General features: G+C 49.5%; 1 protein-coding gene across 2 annotated transcripts; it reads right to left on the reverse strand.

Annotated features, from left to right (window-relative positions):
- Positions 1-6,285: 6,285 nt before the first annotated feature.
- On the reverse strand, positions 6,286-11,682 carry KLK7 (kallikrein related peptidase 7). 2 transcript variants are annotated; one of them, XM_061386207.1, is made up of 6 exons: positions 11,455-11,682; positions 11,012-11,133; positions 10,375-10,534; positions 9,863-10,104; positions 9,512-9,648; positions 6,286-7,088 (listed from the first exon to the last, which is right to left on the reverse strand). In XM_061386207.1, exons 2-6 carry the CDS (start codon positions 11,070-11,072, stop codon positions 6,933-6,935), a joined length of 756 nt encoding a protein of 251 aa, XP_061242191.1. In that variant the 5' UTR covers positions 11,073-11,133; positions 11,455-11,682; the 3' UTR covers positions 6,286-6,932. The 2 variants fall into 2 exon arrangements, with proteins under 2 accessions (XP_061242191.1, XP_061242192.1); XM_061386208.1 differs by lacking the exons at positions 10,375-10,534; positions 11,012-11,133; positions 11,455-11,682 and adding an exon at positions 10,290-10,318.
- Between the last annotated feature and the right edge of the window lie 5,133 nt (positions 11,683-16,815).

Raw genomic sequence — 16,815 nt, forward strand, 5'->3', positions numbered from 1 at the left:
CTGCTTCTGTCTCAGCATCCTTTGCCTGTTTATCTTTTTCTCTGTATCTCTGTCTTTCCCCCTCAATTTTCTGTGTTTCCACTGACACGCTAAATCTCTCTTCTTACCTCTCCTAGCATCCCCTGCGTTGCCAGGAGAAGCGTGTGTATGCACAGAGGGGTGTTAACTCCTGGAGAAGGGGCGACATGGAGGTGGGAGCCCCAGGGGAGCTAGCGGGACCAGGGGGACTTCAAGACTTGAAGATTCACATGTATATGGAAATAAACATGGGCCGTGGAAATAGGCAGGGATGCAGGAAGATTGGGGAGCCACGTGAGAACGTGATAAGTAATGGGGATTCAGGAAGCCATGGAGGTGTCCAGGGAAGATTTGAAGAGGTGTCTTTGAACTTGAGCTTGCGATCAGGAGGAGAATGGGGGGTAGTTCAAGGATCTGGCCCAGGTGGGGAAGCAACTGACTGGTAATGAGCTGGAGCCCTGAGGGTGTGTGTGGCCGCGTGTTGGGAAATGGGTGTGGTGATCAGATGGGAGAGGTGGGATGGAAATGGAAGCTTTTGGGAAAGTCATTGGGTAATAAGTCCAACTGATATGAATAATGTCTACCTCAGCAACTAGCGTGGGCCTGGCAGTACAGGTTAACATTTAATTCTTGCATTAAATCGAATTGTCACCACCTTTGCTCGGGCCCCGTCACCCCTGGGATGAAAACCGATTTGGCATTTGAAATGCTCTCTCTTGCCTGGAGAATCCCCATGGATAGAGGAGCCTGGAGAGCTACAGTCCATAGGGTCTCAAAGAGTCGGTCAGGGTGGAAAGCAACGGAGCACTCAAGCATGCTCTCCGGGAAGCTCCTCCCACCCCCACCTCTAGCCTCCCCCAGCCCTTCTCATTCACCTCCCCACTGAACTCAGCATCTTCTTCTCAGGACCCCCCACCCTCCCAGATATCAGGCTGGACTGCTCACAGCCACTGACCCCCAAGCACTGTCCCCCCACCTCCTCTCTCTGTGTGATCCCCTCTCTCTGTCCCCATGTCCCTCGTCCCAGGTCAAACCTGCTTCTCTCCCATCTGGACCATTATCACAAATTCTTCCCTTTCTCTGTATCCTTCACGTGACCTCAGAGGCATCTCCCTGTGTCCAGAGCTGATCCTGCCTCTGTCCTGCTCACACCCCTGGCCTGGGTCCCTCAGCATCACCAGGACAAAGTCCCAGCCCTTCAGCATTCAGGGCAGCTCCGGCCAATAGAAATATAATGCCAGGGACACGTGCACTTTTAAATTTTCTAGCAGCCACCACAATTTTTTTTAAGTAAAATATTCATTTTAATATCTCATTTAGCTCAATGCATCCAAAACAATATGATTTCAATGTGACATCAAAATACAATTTTAAGGAGGCGGTTCGCTTTCTTACTTTTCGCGTAATAAGTGTTTGAATCCCACGTGTCTTTTACACATACGCACGTGCTAAGTTGCTTCAGTCATGTCCGACTCTTTGCAACCCCATGGACTGTAGCCCACTAGGCTTCTCTGTCCGTGGGATTCTCCAGGCAAGAACCCTGGAGTGGGTTACTATGCCCTCCTCCAGGGGATCTTCCTGACTCAGGGATCAAACCTGGGTGTCCTGTATTGGCAGGTGGATTCTTTACCCTTTGAGCCACCAGGGACACCCCTTTTATGCTATGGCACCCCTCAATTGGAACTTGCCACATTTCATAAATGCGGAGCCACCAAGGTGAGTGGCTGCCTTATTGCCCCGAGCAGCTCTGCTCCACTTGTCTTCTAGGACTCCAGCCATGGAAACTAGTTTTCATGAACCATTCATTACATGTCTTCTAACCTCTAAGCCTTCGCTTATGCTATTCCCCTCTCCCACAATGCTCTTCCCACCTCCTGCTGGCAACAACTTGTCATTGCTTCATCATTACCTCTTTCAGGAAGGCGTCCCTGAACACCACCCAACTTCCAGCCCCTTGCAGGTGGGTTAGTCACTCTCATCAAAGTTCCTACAGCAGGTGGCTCCTTCATGTCACCATCTGGGTCCATTTCCCACACTTGGACCATGAGTTCCTTGAGGGCAGACCCTAGGGCTGATTCATCCCTGTGTCCCAAGTAGCAGCACAGGACTTGGCCCAGAGGAAGCCTTAGGAAATGTTGACCAAGTGATTAAATGATTTCATTACACCCACTCCTGTTTTACAGAAAAGAAAACTGAGGCTCAGAGAAGGGAATTTAGTTGCTCAACCTCGAACACCCAGAAAATGATGGAGCCTGAACTGGAACTCAACTTCCAACATGGCGGTGGACATGACCCATCTCTTGGGCGCCACCTCTGGATCCACCTTACTACCTTATGGGATGGGTGGATTTTTGAGGAACTGCAGAGAGCCCCTTAGGAAAGGAGGGAGGTGGTCGGCAGTGGGGAGTACAAGAAGCTCTAACAGAGAGAGTGAAGTGCCCAGGACACTAGGCATTTGCCAGTGGCCTTCATCGTTTTGCCATCCCCACACGTCATGCATGCTTATCCTCTGCAAAAGTCTTCAATGAAGAAAATGTTTGGGACTTCCCTGGTGGCCCAGCAGTTAAGATGTCACCTTCCAGTGCTTGGGGTTCGGGCTCAGTTCCTGGTCAGGAAGCTGAGATCCCTCATGCCTTGGGGCCAAAAAACCCAAAACATAAAGCAGAAGCAATATTGTGACAAATTCAAGAAAAGACTTTAAAAATAGTCCGCGTTACAAAAAAACTTAAAAAAAAAAAGTTTTATTAGAAAACTTTACGAAAGTAGAGGCACGAAGAAGAGCCAGAAGTCACAAACCATAAAAACCAACCCTCACTGCAGGCTTACTCTATGTCAGACACTGTTCATGCACTTTCTGAATATTAAATTTATTGTTTGTAACTGCCATGGGAAACAGATGCTCTTTGCCTCATTTCCGGGGTGAACGGGGGACTTCCTGGTGGTCCAGTGGTTAAGACTTTGCCCCACCAATGCGGGTTCAACTCCTGGTCAGAGAGCTAAGGTCCCACACACTGGGGGGTGTGGCCAAAAATTTAAAGAAAAATTAAAAAAAAAAAAGGATGAAGGAATTTGAGAAGGAGGGGACATATGTATACTTATGGCTGATTCATGTTTATGCATGGCAGAAACCAACACAATACTGTAAAGCAATCATCATTCAATTAAAAAGTTAATTTAAAAAAAAACAGAAAAAAACAAAAACAGAAACAGCAACTACTTCTGTAAACCCTCCATGGAAACACCAAATAAATTCTTCTGAACGTCCCTTTACTGAGATACCATGATTCCCATTGTGTGCAGTTTCCTCCGTTCCAACAAGCAATAAACTTGGTTTATTCTACTTCAAAAAAAAAAAAGGACGAAAGAATAAAGGTGGGGAAGTGAAGCACTCAAAGGCAAATAGCTCACAGCTGCCAGAATGGGATTGACATTGAAAAGCCGTTTCTAGAGTCAGTGTCTTTAACGAATACAGTGTACTGTCTGCCCAGAGAAAAAAAAGAAGTTGTTAAAAAAAAAAAAAATTCAACAAGAGAGAACTCTCAAATCATTGCAAAAAACCCACCTTCAGATTTGCATAAAGATCCGCCTAGAGGCATAGTCATGGAGAAGGCAATGGCACCCCACTCCAGTACTCTTGCCTGGAAAATCCCATGGATGGAGGAGCCTGGTGGGCTGCTGTCTATGGGGTTGCACAGAGTCGGACACGACTGAAGCGACTTAGCAGAGGCATAGTCAACTATCCCGAGGCTGACCTAGTGAAACTGCGATGTTTTGTTCTTTTAAAAATGATGGATTTAGAGAGAGGGGATGTTGATGGAGCGTCACAAAGGTAGTGGCCAAATACTCTGTTTGATTTTGGCCACATTGTATGGCATAGGAGATCTTAGTTCCCTGATCAGGGATTGAACCTTTGCCTCCTGCAGTCGAAGTGCAGATTCTTAACCACTGGACTGCCAAGGAAAGTCCCCCAAAGCCTTTTGACATTCCTTAAACTTGACAAATACGCCAGTAAATTTGGAATGTGAGCAAATTTGGAAAACTCAGCAGTAGCCACAGGACTGGAAAAGGTCAGTTTTCATTTCAGTCCCAAAGAAAGGCAATGCCAATGAATGCTCAAACTACTGCACAATTGCACTCATCTCACACGCTAGTAAAGTAATGCTCAAAATTGTCCAAGCCAGGCTTCAGCAATACGTGAACTGTGAAATTCCAGATGTTCAAGCTGGTTTTAGAAAAGGCAGAGGAACCAGAGCTCAAATTGCAAACATCTGCTGGATCATCGAAAAAGCAAGAGAGTTCCAGAAGAGCATCTATTTCTGCTTTCTTGACTATGCCAAAGCCTGACTGTGTGGATCACAATAAACTGTGGAAAATTCTGAAAGAGATGGGAATGCCAGACCACCTGACCTGCCTCTTGAGAAATCTGTATGCAGGTCAAGAAGCAACAGTTAGAACTGGACATGGAACAATAGACTGGTTCCAAATAGGAAAAGGAGTACCTCAAGGCTGTATATTGTCACCCTGCTTGTTTAATTTATATGCAGAGTACATCATGAGAAACGCTGGGCTGGATGAAGCATAAGCTGGAATCAAGATTGCCGGAAGAAATATCAATAACCTCAGATAATGCAGATGATACCACCCTTATGGCAGAAATTGAAGAACTAAAGAGCCTCTTGATGAAACAGGAGAGTGAAAAAGTTGGCTTAAAGCTCAACATTCGGAAAACTAAGATCATGGCATCTGGTCTCATCACTTCATGGCAAATAGATGGGAAACAATGGAAACAGCGGCTAACTTTATTTTGGGGGCTCCAAAATCACCACAGATGGTGACTGCAGCCATGAAATTAAAAGACGCTTACTCCTTGGAAGGAAAGCTATGACCAACCTAGACAGAGATATTACATTGCCAGCAAAGGTCTGTCTAGTTAAAGCTATGGCTTTTCCAATAGTCATGTATGGATGTGAGAGTTGGGCCATAAATAAAGCTGAGTGCTGCAGAATTGATGCTTTTGAACTGTGGTTCAACTGTTGAAGAGTCTTGAGAGTCCCTTAGACTACAAGGAGATCCAACCAGTCCATCCTAAAAGAAATCAGTGCTAAATATTCATTGGAAGGACTGATACTGAAGCTGAAGCTCCAATATGTTGGCCACCCGATTTGAAGAGCTGACTCATTTGAAAAGACTCTGATGCTGGGAAATTTGAAGGCAGGAGGAGAAGGAGATGACACAGGATGAGATGGTTGGATGGCATCACCGACTCAATGGACATGAGTTTGAGTAAACTCTGGGAGTTGGTGATGGACAGGGATGCCTGGTGTGCTGTAGTCCACGGGATTGCACAGAGTCGGACATGACTGAGCGACTGAACCAAACTGAACTGAAACCTGACACAGATTCAGAGGCCGGAAGAGATTGGGTGTCTGGACTCTGGTCTGAGGGAGGAGGGGGCTTTGCGCTGAAACGCGAGAGGAAGTTAAGACATTCTGCAGGGACAGTGGAATTCCTGCAATACGCGGAGGGGTGGGAGAGTGGGAGGCGAGGAGAGAAGGAAAGTTGGTGGAGCTTCCACAAGAGGAGAATGTTGACTGGGAGGGAGTTCTGGAGGAGCAACTGGAAAGACCGGCAGGAGAGGATCCCTTTGTCAGCAGCTTCTGATGTGTGACTCCCCGGGGAGCCTCTGATGGCAGCAGCAGGGGTGTGGCCAGGCTGAGTCACTGGGGCTTCTCCCTCCTTCCTTTGTGAGGCCCCTTCTTGAGGATAGGAGCCCACCTACCCGGGTTCCCAGCCCCCCATCTCCCCTGACACCCTGGAGGCTGGGTGTTCACTTTCAGTCACACAGCCCCTTGGGTGACCCAGGGGCCCTGTCTTCCTGCCAACCTTCTGCTTCCACCTCGTTCTCCTAATACATCACCTGTGGAATGCCTAGAAACACTTTCACATCCCTCTACACCCTGATGAAGTGGCATATTCTCTAACACCACCCATTTACTCTCTCTGCCTTATTGTTCTTTCTCTCTTCCATTTTACAGATGAGGAAAACTGAGACCTGGAAAATGGAGAAAAATATGCCACTGGGCAGGGAGGCAGGACAAGGGACCAAACATCAGATACATTTTTCTTTCCCATCTCCCTCTCTTCAGGGTGTCTTCTCCTCCACTTTGGAGCTCCAGAGCTTCTCCACCTTTGTTTTTCAGGCTATTAAAGTGCACACCCATAGAAAAGTAAATGGAAGGAAGCAGGCGCCCCGTGACTACCACCGTGTGCAGGTTGGTACACGTCCTTCAGGTTTAATTTTGTGAATATTTTCATTTTACATAGTGAGAACCACATACACATATATTTCTGTATATTCCTTCCTTTATTTAACATCACATAGCATAAACATCCTCACATGATACTAAGAATTCTGCATAATTATTCTTAACAGCTTCAGAATATCCTTGCCTCAAACCAGCCTACCGTTTTAACAATCCACTGTTTCTAGACACCTTCTGTGTTTCCACTATTTTGTTATGAAAAAATAACATTGTGATAAATTCCAACTTTGCTCCACATTTTGGACTTTTTTTTTTTTTTTAGTAGACAACTAGAATCACTAGGTCAAAGGTGGAGGATAAAACAAATGTCCCCACTCACACTGCCAAATCACCTTCCATAAAAACTGTATGAATTTACAGTTTCAGTGGCAGAGAGGGCTGGTCTCACTACATCCTTACCAACATCAAGGTTTTTGTATTTGTTTGGTTTTTAGGTCCTTACTGATTTGATTGGCTTACACACATATTGTTGAGGTTTTGACATGCCTCCGAGGAAAGATAAAGTCAAGTAAGACTGTAGGTCACTGAGGTCCTTATTTCTGTAAATTTCCTGCTCCAGGGCGTAGGGATGGAGAGATGGGAGTGGAGAGATTAGCGATATCTTCTCATGGTCTCTTTTATCCAGTTGACATACTTGCAGACTTGGGTATAGACACCTGGGTCGTTGGGTTGGCCGCAAGGGAAACTTCCCCAGGACACCACGCCTTGCACGGTACCTTTGCACATCAGTGGTCCCCCTGAGTCACCCTGGAAGGGATAAAGCAAATTAGCTTCAGCTTTACAGGGAAGCTCCTGCCTCCGCCTCAGTTGTCAGTCTTTGTCAGGCGGACCCTGGATTTCCACCACGGCCAATGGGGAGAGAGTCATTGTTTCTGGGGACCAATGGAAGAGCAGAAATTAAGGCCATCGCGGAGAAGATAAACCACATTCTCTAAAGACATTGGCTTGAGCCCCAGCCCATGGGACCAATCACAGGGAAGGGGCGGGGCTTCTGGCGGTCAAAGCCCCGTTTCTTCCAGGTCTTTCGGGATTGTGGCACCAAGCCAAGGGAGGGAGGTGTAATGTCTCCAGGGGATGGATAGATGTGCGAAAGGAGGACGGGGTGGCCCTGGAACCCAGGGGCCAAACTGATAACATAATTCAGAAGGCCCAGTGCAAAACGGAAATACAAAGAATTCCCTGGCGGTCCATTGGTTAGGACTTGGCACTTTCACTGCCGTGGCCTGGGTTTGAGCTCTAGTGAGAGAACTAAGATCTCCCAAGTGACTTGGCATTGCCAAAAAAAAAAAAAAAGAAAGAAAGAAAGAAAGAAAGAAAGAAAATGTGGGCTCCATAGCTCAAAAAGTATTAAGAATTTCAAAACAGCAACAGGAATGTATTAAACCAAGCGTGGGACTCTCCCGAGTGTGGGACCCTGTGTCACGGTACGACTCGCACATTCAAGAAGCTGGCTGTCACTAGGGGAGGAAGAGGATGCCTTACTCTTTGGGACACACATTCCTGTCCCATGACCCCATCCCTCACACATATGGTCCCCCCATTCCTGACAGCTGAGGGTGCAGATGAGAGGCAAAGGAGTGGGGGTGGGGAGGTATGGGGAGAGACAAGGAAAGGCAAAGAGTCACAGAGAAAAGGAACGGAGGGGACTTCTGTGGTGGTCGAGTGGCTAAGAATCCACCTTCCAATGTAGGGGGACATGGGAGCTCAGGGAACTAAGATCCCACATGCTGTGGGACAATGAAGAGAAAAAAAAGGAAGAGAGGTATAGCAAAGGATGAAGAAGAGGCTGCCAGGGGGGTGGTGGGGGCAACACAGATGGAAAGAATGAAATGAAATTCAGTGAAAAGAGAGATGTGGAAAGATGGTGTTCAGAGACAGAGTGAAAGTGAAAGTCGCTCAGTCGTGTCCGACTCTTTGCGACCCCATGGATATAGTCCATGGAATTCTCCAGGTCAGAATACTGGAGCGGGAAGCCTTTCCTTCTCCAGGGGATCTTCCCAACCCAGGGATCGAACCTAGGTCTCCCGCTCTGCAGGCGGATTCTTTACCAGCTGGGACACCAGGGAAGCCCAAGAACACTGGAGTGGGTAGCCTATAGCTTCTCCAGCGGATCTTCCCAACCCAGGGATCAAACTGGGGTCTCCTGCATTGTAGGTGGATTCTTTACCAATTGAGCTATCACAGAGAGGGGGTTACAAAGAAGAGGGCAGAGAGAATTCTTGGCTTAAGACTGGGTCCCAAGGGAGGGGAGTAAGACCTTAACTTCAAGCACACAATCTCAGTAATGCAATAAATACCATTTAATGCAATACCTTAAAAATTGAATTTAATATGAAAAAGTTCATGATGAACACTGTATCCCAATTTTAGATAAAGGGTCAGGTCAGGTACCAGGCTGTGCTGAGACTCATTGAAGCCTGAAGTAGATGAGAAATTCAGTAAGACTGAAGCCTCTGTATTGAAAATTATGATATTTTGTTCATCGTGGACTTTCGCATGAATTGACAAAAAAATATTACATTAGAATGTGATTTATCTTGATTATTGAGTTTTTTTGGGCACCTCTTCCCCTGTAAAGTTTGTGTTTTCGGGCTTCACTGGTGACTCAGTTGGTAAAGAATCCACATGCAATGCAGGACACCTAGGTTTGATCCCTGGGTCAGGAAGATCCCTATGACAAGAAAATGGCAACCCACTCCAGTGTTCTTGCCTGGAGAATCCCATGGACAGAGGAGCCTGGTGGGTTATAGTCCATGGAGCTGCAAAGAGTCAGACACGACTGAATGACTAAACCACCAGCACTGTGTTCATGGGTTGCAATACTCAACAAAGATGTCAATTAAAAACTAAATACAGTTTGTGTTTGAAGCCAAGCCCACACATGCCTACCCTTTGGCCCCCAGGTTCCCCATCCTCAGACCCTCCTGTTCATTTTTCTGCCTCATCCTCAGGGTCACATCTGCCCGCACTGGGCTCCCACTACTGACGTGAGCAGAGAATGGGGTAGCAAGAGCTAGGAAAGCTGAGCCTGGGGCGGGGGCTGCGGGGGTGATGGGGAAGGCTCCGCACCAAGGTCAGGTGCAGAGATTCTGGGTGAAGGGGGACAACGGGGGCTCTGTGCTCAGATGAAGCAGCCGGGGACCCGGGGCGGGAGAGGAGGGGGGTCTCACGTTGCAGGCGTTGGTTCTGGAGTTGGGGATGCCAGCACAGAGCATGGAGTCTCCCAGCAAGTCCTTGTAAACCTTCCTGCAGTCTTGTGGGGAGATGAGCTTGACGTCTGTGCACATGAGCTGTCCTGGAAAGGTCACTGTGGGATGGGGAGGGGTGTCAGTCAGAGGGCTGGGGTCTGGATGGGGAGAGGATGGGGGTTCAGGATTCTAGACCCTGAAGGACGAGGGGAGGAGGGGTGGGGGGAGGGACTCCACATTCGGATTATGAAAAAGGGGCTGACTCCTGATCTCCTGGGTCTGGGGGAGGAAGGGTCAGGGTCCAGGGCCCCTGGGTCTCCCAGGCAGCCTCACCATCAGGACTGGTGGTGGTGCCCCAGCCGGAAACGGTGCACATGGTCCCGGGGGGATCGCAGTGGGAAGGCAGGTTGACTTTCTTCACACTGGACGACAGCTTGGCCCGGCCATTCAGTTTCACCAGCATGAGGTCATTGGCGTGGGTCTGTGTGGAGTATCCCGGATGGCGGAAGGACCGCGTGGCCTTGATCTTCTGGCCGCCCACCAGCCGATCACTGCCCATGTGCACGTTGTACTCACTGCGGGAGGCAGCAGTGTTCAGAAAGATGCTGTGAGTGAAACGGGGCGGGGGGGCAGGGACCCAGAGAGAGGGGGACAGGGACCAGAGAGAGGGGGACAGGGACCCAGAGAGAGAGGGGGATGAGAACCCAGAGAGAGAGGGGGACAGGGACCCAGAGGAAGGGCTGGAAGTGCTTGCACGTACTTCATCTTGCAGTGGGCAGCAGTGAGAACCCAGAGAGAGAGGGGGACAGGGACCCAGAGGAAGGGCTGGAAGTGCTTGCACGTACTTCATCTTGCAGTGGGCAGCAGTGAGCACCCACTGCTCGTTGAGCAGCACGCCTCCGCAGTGGAGCTGACTGCCCTTGAGCAGGGCCACCTGCCAGGGCTGGGAGCCTCTGGGACACGGGACTCCATCAATAATCTTCTCCCCACTCTTGTTGCCCTGGTCTGGACAGAGACATGGAGGAACAAGTGGGTAGCAAGCCTCAGAGGAAGACTGAGTCAGCTGCTGAGGGATTTGGAGACATGGAGACAGACAGACAGACAGACAAGGAGACAGGCAGAAAAGGAGAAAAGTGCAGAAAGAGCAGGAGATGGAGACAGAGAGAGACAGAGGCAGCCCGCTCAGAAACCCAGGAGGAGCATCTTGTCTGGGGGGTCACCGCCAAAGCTGATGGGAGAGACGCTGCGTGCGGAGACAGGGTCTGGGGGGCATAGAGACCCCGGGAGGCAGAAGGAAGCAGGAAGGAAGGAGGCAGAAGGCAGAGGAGTCTTGTCTTCCAAAGGAGGAAGCTGCTGGAGCCAGGGGAGGCCCTGAGCAGGCACACCCCGGAGAGAGGAGCCCCTGAGGAGGGTCAACAGGGCTGAAGATGGGAGGTCGGGGGTGAGGGCAGCCCCCACCCCCACTCCCGGGCTGGTCCTCACCTTCCTGTGCAACAGATCCCAGGGCGAAGGTCAGCAGCAGGATCACCAAGGGTGTCGTCATGGTGACCCCTCTGAGCCTCTCAGGGGCTGCCAGGCAGGGAGGTGTCTCTTTTCTGGTGCGGCTATGAAGGACAGAGTTGGGGAAGCAGGAGTCCTGGCCCCCAGCCCCTCCTCCCTCAGACCCAGGAGTCTGGACCCCCAGCCCCTCCTCCTTCTGCCCCAGACGCCCTTCCTCTGGGGCCCCAGGAATCTGGGCTCCCATCCCTCCCCATCCATCAATCTGTATTCCTAGTTTCTTTTCCCCTGAGACCTCAAATTCTAGACCTCCAGCCCCTCGACCGTCAGAACCAGGCGTCCAGGCTTCCCTCTGCCCCCTCCCCTCAGGAACAGGAGTCAGGGGTCCAGCCAGCCTCATCCGCCCCCTCTCCCCCGTCTCTCCCTACCGTAGATGAAGCCCCTTCTCAGCTTGGGGAGGTCAGGTCCGACCCGGGCGCCAGACTCGCTTGGGAGCCAGGAGTCTCCAGCCCGGCGCACGGCGGCTGTCTTATACCGAGTCCGCCCCCGCCCCCGCCCTCGGCGCCCTGGGGTGCAGGTGGGGCCGGCTCTGGGACGCCCCCTACCGCGTTCGCGGTTATCTCGAACCCCTGTGGCAGCCCAGGCGCTTGCTCTCTGCTCTCTCCACCCTCTCACCCCCGCGCCTTCGGGCCGGCATCCGGGGTGCAGCTGCCAAGGGAGGACCCAGACGCTCCAGCCAAGGGCCGGGGGCGGAGTTCAGGGGGCAGCGGGGCTCAGGAAATGGGCTCTGGCTGGGCCTTCCTCTGGGGCCATTTTCTGGCCCCCATCCCCTCTCAGGGATGCCCTAGACCCTATACCCTAAGTCTCACCAGTTTGGGAGAATTCGTTCAGGCTGGAACCCAGTCGTCTTTGAACCTGAACCCATTCCCAACCCTCATACAGTGTTAGTTGCTCAGTCGTGTCTGACTCTTTGCCAGTAGCCGCCCCCCCCCCCCCCCCCCCCCCCCGCCCCCGCCCCCCCCGACAGGCTCCTCTGTCCATGGGATTTTCCAGGCAAGGATACTGCGGTGGGTTGCCATTCCTTTCTCCAGGGATCTTCCCGACCCAGGCATCGAACCCAGGTCTCCTGAATTACAGGCAGATTCTTTTTAATTTAACCCTCATATAGGATATGAATTAAAAAGAAGAAGCTCTTTCCTAACTTGATAAATGCTTACTGTTATCAGTATCATCTGTGTTTTCATATTATACCCAGATTTCTATACATACTCTGTATTTATAACAAAAGCATCTGTACTAAACATTATCTACTTAATATCACCTCTTTCTTTATAAATTACCTTGAAGATTTTTTCCTCTTAGTATATTTAGATGGGTTCCCCCACCTTCTTAAGGGTTGCAAAATAATATTCCATGTTATAGTTGTATCATGATTTATGCAATCTGTTTCAAATAAGAGTATGTTTGGATAGTTTTAATTGTAATAATGCTGGGTTGCGCTTCCTTGTACATTCATCTTTGCTAATTATGTTCATTCAAGAAATATTTACTGAGCATCTGTTTTGTGCCAGAAATTATTCTGGCTCCTGGGGACATTGTGGTCAGCATTCTTTCATACAGGCTCCTGTTCTAGTGGGTGGAGACTGGGAATACAAAAATAAGCATATAAAATGCATGCTTTGTTTGTTAGATGTTGGTTAAGTACTGAAGAGAAAAATAAAAGCAGGGAAGAGGGACAGGGAGATACTGGTTTCCCCCACTCTCAGGGACCCCTGGGGTTGTATTATTAGGAAGATTCCACATGAAGATAACATTTGAATAAAATGTTAAAGGAGTTGTTGGATGGGTCCATGTAGCTCCTTGGAGGGAGTGAGTTCTAGGCGGAGCAAATGGGCTGGTAAGTTAGGCAAGAGGCATGGGTAGACTGTTCTAGCAGGGGAGCCCTTTTGGAAATTTCCATTTATTTCTTTTTGTCTGTGCTGGGTCTCCGTGGCTGTGCGAGGGCCTTCTCTAGCTGCGGTGGATGGGGACTGCTCTCTGTTGCAGGGCTCCAGCTTCTCATTGCAGTGGGTTCTCTTGCTGCACAGCACAGGCTTTAGGCATGCGGGCTTCACTAGTGGTGGCTCGTGGGCTCTACAGAGCGAGCTCAGAAGTTGTGGGCTCCTAGGCACGTGGAACCTTCCCTGACCAGGGATCGAACCCATGTCCTCTGCATTGACAGGTGGACTCTTATCCACTGCGCCACAAGAGAAGTCCAAGGGAGCCCTTTGACTGGAGCTGAATGAGCAGGAGCACAAGGGCAGGTGACAAGGTGATGAGGTAACAGGACTTGGATGACATAGGATCTTGAAAATCAGTGTAGGACTTTGGCACTTACCTTGAGTAAGATGGGAACCATTATACCTGAAGGCCAGTTCCTAAAAAGTGGAATTGACCCCAGCTTCTAAATCAGACCCCCAAAATGTGATCTGGTCCTCAACCCTGGGCCTAAATCTTACCTCAATTCTGACCCTTAACCAGACTCTAGGTTTGTCCCACAATAGACATTACTGTTGCCTACTTAAGCATTCACTCCTTCTGCCTTTCTATCAGAACTCCAATTTTGTTTGGATAATCTTTTATCCTCATCATGACTATGAAGTTTACTGCACCAAGCAGGAAGACCATATCCTACCTGCCCGGATTGGTTTAGAAATGAACATGTGATGCAGGTCTGGCCAATGAGGAGTGAAGAGGAGACCCCTGGGGCTTTCTTATTTTCAAAAAGAGACACTGGCAGAATTCTCTTTTCTTTTTTCTAGATAGCACCCCCTCTGGATGTAAGTTTTGCAAGCATGGCAGCCTTCCTGGGACTGGGGAGAGAAGTGGCTGGTGGACCAAGCCAAAACACTGCAGATGGTCAAACAGAGGGATGGAGTGATGTAACAGGATTTGTACTTTCCAAATCACTCTGGCTGCTATATGGAGGATGGATTTTAAGGGGGTGTGGAGACATGAGAAAACTATCATTATTGTTCCGATGAGCGATGATGACGACTTGGATATAAGCCATTTGGGAGGTGGGGATGGTAATAAGTGGAGGGATTCAAGGTGCATGTAGAGGAATCAACAGGTCTTGGCAATGGATTAAATGGAAGCTGGGGAGAGGGAGACAGATGTTAAAACTTCAAAGTCTCTCGCTTGATGGATGGAGCTGCCATTCACTGAGAAGACACGGTTGGATACGATCAGGTGCTCAAGAGAGAGTGGAAAAGACCTCACTCTTTTTCACAGCATGCTGAGGAGGCTGAAGAGAAATCCAGGGACTTCGTGCACAATCCTTACTTTGACCCAATTCTTAACACCAGTCTTTTTTGTTTCTTAATAATCCAATTACTTTATTATAAGCCTGAATCTCACCTAACTCATATTCTAAAATGTTGTATGGGAAACAGAACAAGGAAGCATATTAAAAGATGGTAGTCCACCTTCTCATTCACCTCTAGCACTAATGAAGGATATGGTCAAATTATAGACATTTTAAAAGGCAACACATAGATTTCACTTTGAATTCTGACCAAGCTTGGAGCGTGGTATCTGAGGGTAGAAGATACTGATACTAAAGGTTTGTTGTTGCACAGCACAGGTTCTAGGCGCCTGGGCTTTAGTAGCTGTGGCTCATAGATGCTAGAGAGTGGGCTCAGAGGTTGTGGAAGCTGCCCACGGCTCGTGGAGACTTCCCGGGCCAGGGACTGACCCCTGAGTTCCTGTGTGCTGCCTTACCCCATCCTCCCGGGAAAGAAGCAACGTCTATTTCTTGTGTACCTACTGTGTGATGTGTCAGGTGCCTTGGGACCCTCATCTCTGTTCCTCTCCTGGGTCCAAGCGAGGACTGTCTTCCCCACGTTATAGATGAGAAAAGGGAGGTTTAGAAGAAGTTAGAGGGCTTCCCTGGCGGCTCAGTGGTGAAGAATCTGCCTGCCAATGTGGGAGACACGGGTTCGATCCCTAAAGAGCTCACATACCGTGTGGCAACTAAGCCCATGTGCACGACTACCAAGCCTGTCGTCTACAGCCCAAGAGCCACACCGACTGAAGCCCTCGAGCCTAGAGCCTGTGCTCCCAACAAGAGAAGCCATTGCAGCGAAAGGCCTGCGCACCGCACCTGGAGAGGAGCCCCGCTCGCCGCAACTGGAGAAAAGTCTATGCAGAACGAAGACCCAGCACAGCCAAACAAATAAATAATATATTTTAAAAAAATGAAATTAGGACTGAGGCTTCCCTGGTGGTGCACTGGTTAAGACTCTGCCCTTCCACTGCAGGGGGTGTGGGTTCGATCCCCAGTTGGGGAAGTTCCACATGCCATGAGGTGCTACCAAAGGAAAAAAAAAAAAAAGTTAGAATCCTTGTGGAAAAGCAATAGCTAAGGAGTCAGAAGGGTCAGAATTGGAATGCTGAGGATTGATTGCCCAAGGTATCCCAGGTGGCACTAGTGGTAAAGAACCCGCCAGCTGACGCAGGAGACAGAAGAGACAGGCTTGATCCCTGGGTCAGGAAGGTCCTCTGGAGGAGGGCATGGCAACCCACTCCAGTATTCTTGCCTGGAGAATCCCGTGGACAGAGGAGCCTGGCGGGCTACAGTCCAGGGGGTCAAAAAGAGTCGGACACGACTGAGTGACTTAGCACACATGACCCATCACCATCACACAGACCCAGTCTGAGAAGGAAATTTCTCTGGGACACCGTCATCTATGCTCAGAACCTCTCCTGGCTCAAAATGAACTGGGAACCCCGTGGATTTCTTCACGATGCTCGTCCCCACGTTGGCCAGAGCCCCAAATCCCAGCCCTCTTGTGCGTGCCCTTTGTGCTTAATCCTGCTCTTCAGTCCCACCCAGACACCCAGTTCCATACTTCCTTTGCCCTGAGACTCATGTCCTGGTCTTCTGCCTGAAGACTCATCATCCGGCTCACCATCACACGTGAGCACTGGAACCTCGCTGTCCTGAAGCTGTGCCTTGCCCTCAGGCATCCCGGACATCGTCATCCTGGAACTTTCTGATTCAGCTTCTTAGATTCTGAAAGCCCATTGTTTCTGAATTCTGGGATTCCCTTCCCCGCTTTTTTCAACATCAGCCCCCACTTCTTTTGGAAAGCTGCCCCCACATACATATAGTTCTGGTGAAACTGTCAACCATAGTTTTCCAAAACCCTCCCACCCATTGATATAGACACATGGTCCAGTTAAGTCAAGATCATAGTTTCCTCCTTAGAAATAATGATCGATCCATTGGGTAGGCTCAGTTCAAGCTGGACCAGAGTTCTTCCCTGGGATTCATATTAAGATGTTGGAAGAACAGAGATCTTTGTTTCTGCTGGTTTTGCTGAACTGGGGCTGTCTGAGGCTACTATGTTCCCTGAATGTGAAGACATTTGTCTATAGAGGCTGAAATGAGATCCACAGGAGAAGAAAAGAGATGAGCCGAGATGAGAAACAGTCCACACATATGAGAGAGAGAAACAGAGACAGAGACAGCAGGGAGAGAGACAGAGAAATGACAGAGAGATGATTGACTTAACTCACCAATTCAGGTGGGCTTCCCAGGTGGCACTGGTGGTAAAGAATCCACCTGCCAATGCAGGAGATGCAAAAGACGTGGGTTCAAACCCTAGGTTGGAAAGATATCCTGGAGTAGGAAATGATAGCCCACGACAGACAGTCCATGGACAGAGGAGGCTGGTGGTGTTACAGTCCATGGGGTCACAAAGAGTCAGATGTGACCGAGCACATAGACACACACGTCAACTCAG

Source organism: Bos javanicus, chromosome 18, assembly GCF_032452875.1.
Source record: "Bos javanicus breed banteng chromosome 18, ARS-OSU_banteng_1.0, whole genome shotgun sequence".
NCBI classification, from domain to species: domain Eukaryota; kingdom Metazoa; phylum Chordata; class Mammalia; order Artiodactyla; family Bovidae; genus Bos; species Bos javanicus.